Source organism: Monodelphis domestica, chromosome 4 (genome assembly GCF_027887165.1).
Source record: "Monodelphis domestica isolate mMonDom1 chromosome 4, mMonDom1.pri, whole genome shotgun sequence".
NCBI lineage: Eukaryota > Metazoa > Chordata > Mammalia > Didelphimorphia > Didelphidae > Monodelphis > Monodelphis domestica.
The window spans coordinates 15,306,447-15,320,033 of record NC_077230.1 but is presented as its reverse complement, the minus strand read 5'-3'; the positions used below and the strand labels follow the sequence as shown (position 1 = coordinate 15,320,033).

The following is a 13,587-nucleotide window of genomic DNA, read 5'->3' as shown; positions in this document are numbered from 1 at the left end:
CAAAGAGCTACAGTTAAGTTAGGAAGTGATTCAGGTGGCACACAAAACCCCTGATATATTCACCTCAATTATTTGGATATTTGGCTGACTCCCTTAAATACATAAAAACATTACAGAAATCAAGTTTGGAAAAGAATAAATGCAGAGATTATGTTCTCTTCCAGCACCTCTCCACTGTTCACATGAGTAATCAGTGTCATATAGTACATGGGTCCAAGATGGCATGTGGACTAACTATTTGCCAATCATGACCATTATGATCTCCATAGGGCTTTCAACAATCCTCTCTTGCAGTTCCATAATGACTATTTTTTCCTCACCTCTGCCCATGAGAACATTATGACTAAAATTTCTGTCCCTGCTCTTCTTACTCAAATCCGTTCCTGAAAGTCCAGGTAAAGAAGTCCCATCTCCCTCCTTAAATCGTCTTCTGACCACTTTAGTTCACACTCATTTCTCCTTATTCATTCTATGGCATTCCCTTCTTGTACCACTTTATCTCACACTGCACTATTTTTTAATTGTTTCATGTGCACAAGTCTTCTGTGTCCTCCACATTGCCTGTTGTTCAGTCGTTTTTCAGGCGTGTTTGACTCGTTGTGATCCCATTTGGTGTTTTCTTGGCAAAGATACTGGACTGGATTGCCATTTCCTTCTCCAGTTCATTTTACAGATAAGGAAACCGAGACAAACAGGATTAAGTGATTTGCCCAGGGTCACACAACTAACAAGTATCTTAAACTGTAGTTGAACCCAGGAAGACGAGTCTGGCACACTTGTAAGGAATGAAGGCTTCCAATGGGAAGAAGGAGAAAACTCTAGACATGTAGGGCAATCTTTTGAAGAAGAGACAGTAAGCTTCTCTTGCAGGAAAGTAGAAGACACGAGATAAGAGTAATAAGTAATTAACCTGGAAATACGGGTTGTAGTCATGTTGTACTTTGAATACCAGAGAATTATTTACTCTAGAAAAAATGAGAAGCCACAGAAAATGCTTGAGCAGGGGAATGACCCAGTCAGCCCTGTGCTCTGGGAATGTCACTTTCACCGCTGTATGGTAGAAGACAGTGAAGAGAGAATAAAATAGGTGTAAAACCAATTAAGAGGTGAGTGAACTACCCAAGTAAGTGAAAAGAGTCTGAATTTTGAGAGTATGTGGAGATAAAGCCTTCTGAGGGCTGGGAAAAAGGAGAGGTCTAAAGAGAAGAGAAGATATGGAGCAAATGGTATGGGCAGCATGATGGATAGTAAAAAGATTTGCTATAATGAGGACCCAGTTGAGATACGTAACCTAACTTTGTAGTGGACAAATATAGTTTCCTTTAACATCACTCAGCAGCATGGGATAGTGGAATTCATCTGGGGGATGAGGTTTGTTAATAAAGGAGAGGTGCAATGTAGAAAATGTGCTAAGTTGTCCACTGACTGTTCTGTAGACAGCAAAAGCTTGGGGTTTTTTTCCTGGTACCATCAAAGTAGGTACCATTTTTTATAATAGAATGATTCACTTCCTTATGTCCTTTTTAAGAAGTTTGATTTAGTCCATCAAGATGTTTTCTCCATGCTCAATCATGTTTTACGGTATCATAATCGAAGTTGACCGTAAATCTAAGTAACATTAAATTGTGCTGTTGTCACTTAAAAAAAAGGACAAGACACCAACTACCAGACGAGAGTGTTGAAGATTAAAAAAAAGGCAGCCACAGTAGGGACAATGGCCTAGAACAGCAGGAAGAAGTAGTTACTAGAGACTAGTTTTAAGAGAAGTGTGACAAAGGCAGAGATGGAAGGTCTTCAGATCATCCTCAGAAAAAATTTCAGAAAAATGAATTGTATGAATTAGAATGGAAAAGGAACATTTGTGGAAACAATAGAACATCCCTGAAGACAGCTAAAATGGAGTAAAGGTGCAGATCATGAGAAACATAGAAAACTGAGGAAGTGAAAAGCAAAAAGGGGCCCTCAACATGTAAACTGATGCCAGATATAAGGTCAGGAGTTGAGGTGGAGAAGATTATAAGTCAGGGACCAAACTTGAAAAAACAGAAAATAACCTTATCCTCATAGCTAACTGCCACCAGCATCTAAATAGAAGATGAAATAACTGAATAGAATAAACCTCAAAGGAGAATATGTCAAATGTTTCTGATGGGGGGGAGGGGGGAGTTGCAGGGGAAATACAGAAGAGGTAATGAATAGTGGCAATGAATAGCAACAAACACACTTACTCCTGGACAAGTGCCAGGGGCACAAGAGTAGGCTCTGCTGGTACCAGAAAAGTGACCAGGGATACCGTATCTTCTGGGGAAAGTGAGGTTCCCATTATTGAAAGAAAACAGAAGTATAAAAGGAAAAGTAGTTTATTAGAAACAGAATAAGAGTTCTATAAGAGACAGTGGAAGGGGAGGATAGGAGATTCACTGTTGAATGACAAGAGGCTTAATGTCGTACCAAAATTACCAAATACAGAACTAGCTGAGTATAAAGGTTACTCCATTCTGGTCTCAGTCTATGAAAATCATCAAATGGCAACACCCACCTAATACACCAAAACATCTACTATCTGCTTGAAATAAATGGTTGTTGAATTTAATACTTTAAATAAGAGCACCTACTTTGCTACATGTGAGTATTTTACTTTGTCCATTTTCTTTTCATCATCTGGAATGGTTTTCCCCCGAATGATATCATCCTCTTTTTCTATGTCATCATCTTCCTCCTCTTCCTCCTTATCCCTCTGCAGTACATCTGCCCGCCAACCTTTAGGAGCTTTCAATCTCAGGCCATCTAGTTCAGTGTCACACTGCCACACACAGAGGGTCCCGTCTTGGCTCAAAGTGTACAGCTGTGAGGTCAAAACACACAGGTTAGCAAAAAGGCGACACTCTCTTGCTAACTGCTCCCTCCCTTCATGGAACTCACAATGAAAGAAAGTAATTGTTAAAAAAGAAATCAATTTAATTTATCAAAAATTAAATGTCTATTAAGTACAAGGCATTGATTAGCAGGAGTAATAGAATGTCTTAAAAGGGATTTCATGAACAAAATTTCTGGCAATCCTGTTTATATCATAGTAACCTTAGAAACTATAGGAAAAAACATTGAGGTTTTTACCTTAAAAAACTATGTTTTCCACTCTTTAGTCTCTTTATCATTCTGCATTTATAAATTAAGAATCTGACATTAATAGCACCTTCTCCACAACTACAGAACTCTGAAAAACAGGGAATATCCTAGAATCTCACCATTTCGCAGTTTCTCTTTTTACCCCGAGGGGAAGGGACAGGTTTGAACTGATACTGTGGGGAATGTGCCAAGTAAAAGAACTGGTAAGGTCTCTTTCAAAACAGAATCTAATAGACCCTCTAATTCTTCTGCTAAGGACACACTAGACTACCTATTGCACAATGTGAAATTCCCTCTCCTGGGTCTGTGTAATCATGCCTGAAGTACACTTCTCTTCTTAACTCCTTAAAAGATCTAATTCAAGTTCTCTTTCCTCTGCGAAGTTTTCCTGATACCCTATGTCATTAGAAGAATGTTCCCTCTCAAAATTACAGCTTATAACAACTTGGGCTTAGTAGGAAAGGCTTCACAGAGGACATAGAACCTGAGCTGGGCTTTGTAGAAAGATAAAAATTCTGATATTCTATCTCCCATGTCTACACATTCTAGAGTTCACTTCCCCTCTTTAAGGTTAATAGATGGATGAATGGAAATAAATATGCAGGCAGATATAAATATAAAGATATATAGATACAAGGACAAATCACTATCAAAAGGGAAGAGGTGAAGTAGGAAACAAGTATATGAGAAGGCCTGGTCAAGCAGCCAAGCAGGTAGCTATTAGGAACAGGGATCAGGGAAACATTTAACCTTACAGTTAGAACACTGACTAGAAAGTCCCTTGGGCATCCTCCACTCCTATACTTTTCTAGACTACAATGAAGCCATTATCTATATCTATGGTTTGAATCAAACTTTTGCAATGAATATTTTGCTTGTCTACATACATCCAAACTTGCAGCTTCAAAAAAACAGGCTACAATGGCATCCTTATGACCTCCTAGAGAGTAGTAGATCAAATTATCCCATCGTTCCGCTCCAAACACCCAGGTTGTCATGTCCTTGCTCCCAATCACAAAGCACCTAGAATCACAAGAAAAAGCAACTCAAGTTAGAGAGTCTTTTATGTTCCTACCAACCAAGTCTTTGATCACATTACAAACCTAAAATCTAAGGGAGTGTGGAGACCACTATGTCCATATTTAAACAAGGGTCTCCTCTACAACCTACCTCATAAATGGTTATCCAACTCAGGCTTAAAGGCACAAAATTAAGTCATACCTAAATTCATCTCTCTGCAATTGTAAGACATTGTTCCCATTTCTGCTGTCTGGGGCCTAGTAGAACAAATCTAATCCCTCTAAAATATTTGAAAACTTCTATGATGTTTTCCCTAAGTTTTATTTTCTTTATATCACCAATAATTCTCATATGGCATGATCTTAAGGGCCATCACCATCAATACTTCTCTGGATGGTTATAATTTATTGGCTTCTTTCCTAGATTGAGCAAGAAGTAGGGAGATGACAGTGGGATGAAGGTATGACTTTAATACAATAGTTCTGGTATTAAAAAGACTTCAAATCGAAAAAGAAATGGGAGGGAAGAAAAGATAAGATCATTTTAGGCTGTATTATGAGAAACATATTACAGGTAGTGACCAAGGTCATATAACTAATGTTTCAGGATCAAAAACTAAACCCAAATCTTTCATATTCCAAGGCCTACTCACTGACCACTTACTCATAACTTTTAACTTATGAAAATAAACTACCACATAAATCAGTTTCCAAATAGAGGGAGAAAGAATAGAATTAATCTCGACAGACTGCATTTGAGCATCTGTCATCTGAAAATTGCTAATAAACCATTATGCCAAGAACTACAATAAAGATGAAGGAACAGGTGCTATTTTAAGATCGCCAGCTTCACTATGTGCTATCTGCGTGACACTGGGCAAATCATTTAGCTCTTCTAGGCCTCAGTTTCCTCATATGCAAAAAATAAACAAGTTGGACTTCTAAGGTCTCTTTTAGCTACATATCTATGTTCTTGTGAAATGTTTTTATGGTATTAATATTTTTAAAGCAACTCAACAATATTCAGGCAACATCTAAAGCACAAAATTTATTTGAACAGTTCTGGAACCATTTCTATTGGTCACAACCACATAATATCATGTACATAATGCAAAGAAAATATTCAGATTTAAATTGTGTCTATAAATAGTAATCATCACAAGAGTCTAGTTCTTTCCTATCTGATGCAATAAAAAAACTTTTTCAAGTAAAAATATCAATGTATCTTAGATGTACTAGTTAAATAAATTAGATCCAGATTATTATGATCTACTCTCTAGGAAGTTTGCCATCAGAATAAGATTTAAAGGGGGCAGCTGGGTAACTCAGTGGATTGAGAGCCAGGCCTAGAGAAGGGGGTCCTAGGTTCAAATCTGGCCTCAAACACTTCCCAGCTGTGTGACCCTGGGCAAGTCACTTAACCCCCATTGCCCAGCCTTTACCGCTCTTCTGCCTTGGAGCCAATGCCCAGTATTGATTCTAAGACGAAAGGTAAGGGTTCATTAAAAAAAAAAAAAGAATACAGTTTAAAATAAGGCAACAAATGGAGTTTTAGTAATATGACCCAGTGTCCCATTTTTCTTCACTCAATACTTCACTTTATACACCTTCCCCATCAACAAACAACATATGTATTACTTACTTAGAATCATCAGTCCAATCAATGAATGTAGTCTCATCATATGGCCCAAAGTAAGTTTTGTCCAAGACAAAAGCATTAAATTCCCGCTTCTTTCCAGGGGCATAATACATTTGGGCAATGTTGTCTTTTGCCACCACAAATCTCCTGCCAAATGAATAGTAAAGAGGTTACATATGCAACAAGTTGGGTTTTTTTAAATACTCAAGTTATTGTCACATTTGAGAGGCCTAGAATAGAAACTCAAAAACTTCTCAGTCCAAAACCTGCAGATTCTTATCAAAATCATTCCCAAATTCTGTCTATAATTCAGTGCAGATTAACAAGATATAATTAATACATGAAGAAGGAATCACGCAGAAGAAATGGATAATTCAAACTATACTATCAATTTCTAAAACAGCTAAGTATACTGTATACAATCAGCACACAAACTAGTTACTCCTACAACCATGCTCTGAAAGGTCTTCTGACTCAGTCACTATTTTATTGGGAGATACTACTGGAGAGGACTCCTCAAACAAGTTAAACAATGTGACCCTCTCAGCCTCTACTAAAGAATGCTCTTCCAGAAATGGTACCTAGCAACACCAGAGGTAAAACTATACTAAAGAGCAATAAAGCTATTGGGAATTGATTTTTAAAAAAGGAAAAATTGATCAATAGAAGAGATTAGGCACATAAACCCAAAGACTTCAGCTTTAAGGTAAAAACTTATTATATGGAGGAGAAAAAAATTCAAAAATTAGGCAGAAATTAAACTTAGACCAAGAGCCCACACCATGTGTCACAATAAGTTCCAAATAGATACATGAACTCCATATTAAAGATCACAAATCAGGGTAGCTAAGTGGCTCAAGTAGAAAGAAAGCCAGGCCTGGAAATGGGAGATTCCGAGTTCAAATTTGACCTCAGACACTACCTAGCTATGTGACCCTGGACAAGTCAATTAACACTAACTGCCTAGCCCCATGATGGTGAACCTATGGCATGCATGCCAAAGAGAGCCCGCAAAGCACTTTCTGTGGGCACCTGTGCCATCTGCCACCAGAATTTGTTAGTAGAAGGGCAGAGGGACTCAGGAGGAGCTGGTCCCCATCTCCTCTCCATCATACTTGAGCACATTTTTTTCACATCCCCCTCTCTGCCCAGCAGCCCAATGGGAGTGCACAGGGGTAAGGTGGGCAACTCACAGGCAGCAGAGCTGGAGGGGAGCAGAGTGCTTGGGCCACTCCTCTCCCCCTCTCTATGTGTGCTGAGGACATTCCTCACTTCACCTGCCCCTCTGCCCAGCAGCTCAGTGGGAGCACTTCTTCCCTCCCGTGTGGGGTAAGGGGGGGGAGTGCAAACAGCACTTGGTCTGGGGGATGGGAGATGGCATGCAGTTTGGGGGTGGGGCAGGGGCAAGGGAGTGTCTAAAAGGTTTGCCATCACTGGCCTGGCCCTTACCACTCTTCTGCCTTAGAAATGATACTTAGTATCTGATTATAAGACAGAAGGTAAGGGTTTAAAAAAAAATTGCATCACAATCAAACTGGAGACACACTTTCACAACCATGGATAAAGGAAGGGTTCTTGACCAAACAAAGGACAGGGAGAATCAAAATGTTAATTGCTGAATTGGATCTGTGACCTCATCAATTCAAGAGTTCCCTCCAAAGATACAGATTACAACCATTTCATGTCTGCCCCTCCAGTCAGACTTTTGTCCATGTCTTCCAGAAAGTTCACTTTGGGAAGTCTCTCCTATACAATGGAGGCTTTCCTCAATTTCTCCTAAACTCTTAAAGGTATCCATGGACATTTAGGCTTTCCACATATTGCCTCTCCCTTTTGCCACATGAGTAGCAATCTTCTCTTTTGATCATTTAGTTCTTTAATGACATCCATTATTCATGTTCTTTTAAGTTCCTCATGAGTTACACATTGAAGGTGGCTCACTCTCACCATGCACCTTTCCACTGCCCCATGCCCATTTTTAGTTCTTCTGAAACAGTGGTGTTCAGGACTCACTGCCATACAGCAACAGAAGAAAAGTAAGTCTATTTCAAAGATGGGCTGAGAACTTCTGGCCACAATGGAGGTAAATAGACAACCCAACATCTACTCTAGTAAAACCTAAACTTCACACAAGACTAACAACTGATCAAGAAATCCAGTGAGAAATTAGTGATTTCTTCAATCCAGAACTACAAAAAAGGCAGCCTACGGGCAATAAGAAAGGGAGCCACCAAGAAAGCTACCTCCAGAACAAGCAAATAAGTCCACAGCTTCCCTACACCACCAGAGAAGGACCCGGAGGCTGATGGGCTGTCTGTCCTGAGGCTGCAAGACTAGAGGGTTCTATAGAGAAAGTCTCAGGAAGCAATAGCAACCAGAAGTAAGCACAGCTCAAAGCAGGACATGCCAGAGCTCCAAAGTCCCTAACACCTTGTACTAAGATGGCCCTGAGAACCCTTACAATTTAGTATCCAGAACCTCAAGGACCCACAGATGCCTAACCCCAGGAAACAGGGGGAATTCATTGAAGGAATTAGATGATCCAAGGGGGAATCAGATAGTACTGATTACTTCATCCAAAAGTACATCAGGGGGTGTTCTGACTGTGGCACAAAGCCGTAATTCAAGAAGTAAAGCTGGAGAGAAGAATAAATAAAACACTGACCACTCTAAAAAAATTTAAGAAACTTTTGCAAATCTAAACATTCCAAGAAGAATAACTGTGACAACTAGAAATGGAGACCTGAAGGGGAAAAAAATGGATTTTCCACAAGGACCTCATCATTATCAAGAAGAAATTAAACAAGATATAAAAAATGAAATAAAAGCTCTGGAGCAAAGAACTGGAAGGAGAATAAACAACTTATATGAGGAAGCAAGAAACCTTTCCCAAGAAATGGAATCCCCCAAAACTAGAATGGACATAAGAGAAATTAATGACTCCATGAGACAGGAAGTAAGAGTAGAACTAATTCAAAAGATTGAAAAGAATAGAAAAAAAATGACACTTGGTAACAATAACTAACCTGGAAAACAAAGCATATAGAGGTAATTTAAGGATCACTGGACTCCCTGCGAACCATAATAAAAATTAAACCTAGACACTATATTTCAAAAAATCCTAAGTGAAAACTCCCCACATCTATTATAACAATAAGGCAAAGTGAAAGCAGGAAGAATCCAGTGACCATTTCTTGGAAAAGGCTGTGACAGGTCCAGTCATTCTGGAAAGTAATTTGGAATTATACCCCAAAAGTCACTGTGTACATCCTTTGACCCAGAGTTAGCATTATAAGACATATATCACATAGATCAGAGACTGAGGAAAAGGTCCCCAAGTATAAATATATTTACCTAAGTACTTTCGGTTGCAGCAAAGAAATGTAAACAAACAAATGTAAATCAACTGGGGACGGGCTAAACAAATTACAGCATAGGAAAGGAAAATTATTGAACCATATCTGACAAAAGGGAGGACCCTAACATTTGTATGAATAGAGAGCAGAATTGAGCAGAACTAGAACAGTATATTTATTCACTGACAACAATATTATAAAGAACAACTTTGAAATAACAACTCTGATCAATGTGCTGACCAACTATGACCCTACCTGACAAAGAAGTGATAGAAATGATAAGGGGGATGGATGATTTCAGATAATCCTGGGGAGATTTATATGAACTGATATAAAATGAATTTAGCAGAACCAGAACATCTTATACAGAAATGGAAATATCATTTCTGATCAACTGAGAAAAACTTAGCTACTTTGATCTATAGAATGATCCAAGACAATTCTGAAAGACATATGATGCTATCTACCTCTAAAAAGAACTAATGAACTCCAAGTTCAAATTGAAGAATAATTTTTTTACTTTATTTTTCTTGCTTTTTCTGTTTTGCATGATTTCGTATGTAAAAGTGAAATCATATTACTTGCCTTCTCTATGAGTAGGGAAGGGGCTGGAAGGAGTAACAGAATTTGAACTGAAGAAAAAATTTTAAAAGAAGGTTAAAAATAAGTCAACAATTTTTAAAAGAAAAATAAAATATTTTTTAAATACCCAAAGGACAATAAAGTACATTTATTCCTCCCTCCTTTCAATGAATCTAACATCCCCTTACCTGCCATCTGGGGAAAAGGAGACACAGTGAACAGAGCCATTGAAGTGGAAATGATGCAGCACAGATTTGCAAACCAAACTGACCAGCAAGGCTGCACCCTCTGAAATTAAAACAAGGACTAGTTAACAGACAGAATATGGAAAAAAGAGAATCACAGCATTTGGAGACTAGAAGAGACCTCTATGGCCATATCCAACCCTTATAAGAAAGTACTCCCCACTATAACATACCTAACAAATAGTGCATCCATCCTTAAGGATCCCTTTTTACATGTGATCCCTGCTAAGTCAATTAACCTCTCAGTGCCCCAGGTAAATTTCTAAGACACTAAGTTACATAGCAGGTGCCAACCCACACTGGTAAAGGAAGTTTCCTGATCAATTTATACCAATAGAATCACAAGTTCCAATCCAAAAAAATAAAATCTTCCTAATTCTTCCTAATAAACTGATAAGTTCTTGTCACTGTCAGTCACTATCAAGAGATAGCTACTTATGTGGGAAGGAAAGGTGCCAGTGAACTACCATTACTCTTCTTTATGGGATCTACTGGAACTTGATCCCCAGAGCATTTTTTCTGTAGAATACCCATAGCTTGAGCTTAATAATAATTGAGCTACAGAAACCTTCCCTATAATATGGCACCAGAGCAGTGTGACCCTGGGGAAGGATTTTTTACCTCTCTGAACCACAATTTTCTCATCTGTAAAATGGGTATAATTTGCACTACAGATTTGCTGTGAGGTAAGCATTTTGTAAACTTTACAGTGGTATATAAATGCGGCTCTGCTATATGAGTATATATGATGATGATATTCATTATAAAAGGCCTTTACTCATTCCTTTCAAATTAGCATCAGTTAACCACAAAGGACACAAATGAAATATTACAGCTTCATCTACTAAACTATACTAAATTATTACCTTCATCAATGATGATGGCAAAGCAGCCATCTGGAGAGAGCCCCACACATTTAATGTTATACTTCGTTGCCAGAGGCAGGGTTTCAGACTTGTTGCTTTAAAAAAAAGAGGAAAAACACAAATATTCTTTAAACTTTATACAAAGATTGTAAATGGCAAAAAAATATTGTATTCTCTACTTCTAACCCAGAATCTGATATGAAAGCCCTCTATTTACTATGCTTACTACTAACTGTCAACTCCCAAACCAAAGCTCTCCCTATCGCAAAACAGGATCTTGAACTTCTCTAACTTTAATCGCTATTCCCTTTTACCAATACATTTGTAACCTGATCCCATTAACCTTAGTTTCTCTCTTATCTAGCTAAAGTAAATATAGTCAGTCAAGTCTAATAAGTTTTCTCCTTCCTTGCTATACCATCAAGTCTAAACTATTATCCTTATGTTCTTTTCCTTTCTTTAAAAAAAAGAAAGAAAAGAAAATGGAAAGTAACCTGACTTTCTATCTTAGAATTCACACTAAGTATTGGTTCCAAGGCAGAAGAGCAGTAGTGGCTAGGCCAGTGAAGGTGAACCTTTTGGAGGGGCAGGTGACGTCTTCAGGCACCTCTGGAGATGGGGAAGGGTGCAGCCTGGTGCCTGATTCCTCTAGCTTAACAAACTATGGTGAATTCCATGCTGGGGCAACAGCTGGCTTGCCCACAGAGAAGGCTCTAAGTGCCCCTTCTGGCACTTGTGCCATAGGCTTGCCACCATAGGGCTAGGCAATTAAGGTTCAGTGACTTGCCCAATGTTACACAGCTAAGGAAGTATCTGAGGCTAGATTTCGACCCGGGACCTCTCTTCTCCAAGCTTAGCTCTTTATCCACTCAGTCACCCAGCTGCCCTCTCTGTGTATTTTTCTAAAATTATGTATTTAAAAAACCACAAACCCTATATATTTTCCTAAAGTTATATAAAATGAGCTGCTTTGTACATTCTAAGAACAATACAAAATGACTTCATAACATGGAACCTAGTCAAGAAGTTAGCCTCAAAGGGGTGTGAATTCTACTGCCAATTTGGTTCTGTACTTGTTTTGAGATTATGCTCTGTAAAACAGGTGAAATATACTCTCAATTCACAATCTAGCTGTAAAAAATTAAAGGGGGGGGGGGGGTCTGAAATCTAGCAATGCCAGCAAGTGTGCTAGAGACAGAAAGTACTACTGACCATATTGCAACATACTTACTTCTTTAAATCAAAGATGGTAACTCTGTTTCCTACAGGGCTGATAACTGAATTTCCATCACGAGTAAAATTCAAGTTCCCACATCGATAGACTGTACCCAGCAAATTCGAAAACTGAAGAAAACAAAATACATTTGCCTTCAATCTGTTCTTGTTATTCCCAAGAGGTGACAGAACACTTTAAGCATTCAGGAAAACATCAGTGGGAAAACATGGTACCTTCACAACATAATATTACCATCTAAATAGTGTTCTAGGGTTATAGTAAGCTGTGATTTCTTATCACACCTTCTAGGCTAAGTCTTCACTTGTCTACACCTAATTTATAACACAGATCGCTGACGATGATACTAATATTGATATAGTCTTTGCATTTTATTCTTACAACCTTGAAAGGTAGGTGTCATTATTCCCATTTTACAGATAAGGAAACTGAGGTTAAATGACATCCCTAGGATTACACTGCTACCAAGCATCTTAGGTCACATTTTAACCCGTCTTCCTAATTTCCAGTGCTTAACACAGTGACACTTTTATGGATTGACTGATTGACTACAGGTCTAACTAGACACCCATTCTCCAAGGTCTGAATACACGCCACAGGCTCCAGAACCTGAGGGCACAGCAATATCCCTACAAAAAGGAAACGGCAAACTTTTCCCCCCCCTGTAAATCGGGACTTGACCAAAATGCCCGTCCCTGGAGCCCAGAACCCCCGTTTACAACTTCAATGAACGCCACCCACGTGCTAGGCCGGGACCCAGGACTCTCAGTTCCCCCTGGGACGGGCCCTCCTCCTCGCCAGGAAGTTTCGTTCCCCTCCAGCCCGCTGCTCTCTCCCCGGGGCTCCCCAGCACACTGCGAGAACCCGCGCGCGCTCTCGCGGCTTTGCCCGGGTCCCCCTCCCCCCAAAACCCCGCTTTCCAATCCAGCCCATGTGTAGTGCCGCCAAGCTGACTCCCGGGATCTCGCTAGTGCTCACCCGAAAATTAAACTTCATCTCTGCGGTCTCCGCATGGGAATTCTGTAGCCACCAGGTTTGGCGAGGCTCGCCGAAACCCGGATGTCCGGGGAAAGTGGAATTGTGGGTGATAGAGAGACCGTGTATTCGATGAAGGAGGAGCTGCGCCCCCTGGTGACTCGGAGGAAAGAGTGCTCCGCTCTTCTTAATGATTCAGCACTTGCCCAGAAAGCACTGTGTAAAATAAATCTAAATTGCTCCCTCAAAAGAATGTACAGCATTGAATAATAATTACTCTTGTTTATAGAGGGCTTTGAGATTTGCCAAGCACTTTACAAATATTATCTCATTTAATCCTCATAACAACCCTGGGAAGTAGGAATTACTGGAGCTGTTTCTAGAACCAGGAAGACAAGATCTAATCCTCTACTTTCTAACTGGACACTCTGGGCGAATCACTTAATTCGTTTGCCTCCGTTTCCTCATCCGTAAAATGGAAATAATTGTAATACCTATCTCCCAGAGTTGTAGTGAGGATCTAATGAGATAATAATTATAAAACA

The 13,587-nt window shown here is 39.3% G+C and overlaps 1 protein-coding gene across 1 annotated transcript in view; it reads right to left on the bottom strand.

Annotated features, from left to right (window-relative positions):
- LOC100027300 (periodic tryptophan protein 2 homolog) overlaps positions 1–13,136 on the bottom strand; it is a 37,802-nt gene extending 24,666 nt beyond the window's left edge. Inside the window, exons 1-7 of the mRNA XM_001377595.3 lie at positions 13,046–13,136; positions 12,065–12,177; positions 10,834–10,928; positions 9,911–10,010; positions 5,788–5,931; positions 4,014–4,149; positions 2,616–2,845 (exon numbers count right to left, since the gene is read on the bottom strand). Coding sequence (XP_001377632.2) covers positions 2,616–2,845; positions 4,014–4,149; positions 5,788–5,931; positions 9,911–10,010; positions 10,834–10,928; positions 12,065–12,177; positions 13,046–13,063 — 836 coding nt within the window. The 5' untranslated portion in view covers positions 13,064–13,136. The remainder of the gene's footprint in view (positions 1–2,615; positions 2,846–4,013; positions 4,150–5,787; positions 5,932–9,910; positions 10,011–10,833; positions 10,929–12,064; positions 12,178–13,045) is intronic.
- Positions 13,137–13,587: the final 451 nt, after the last annotated feature.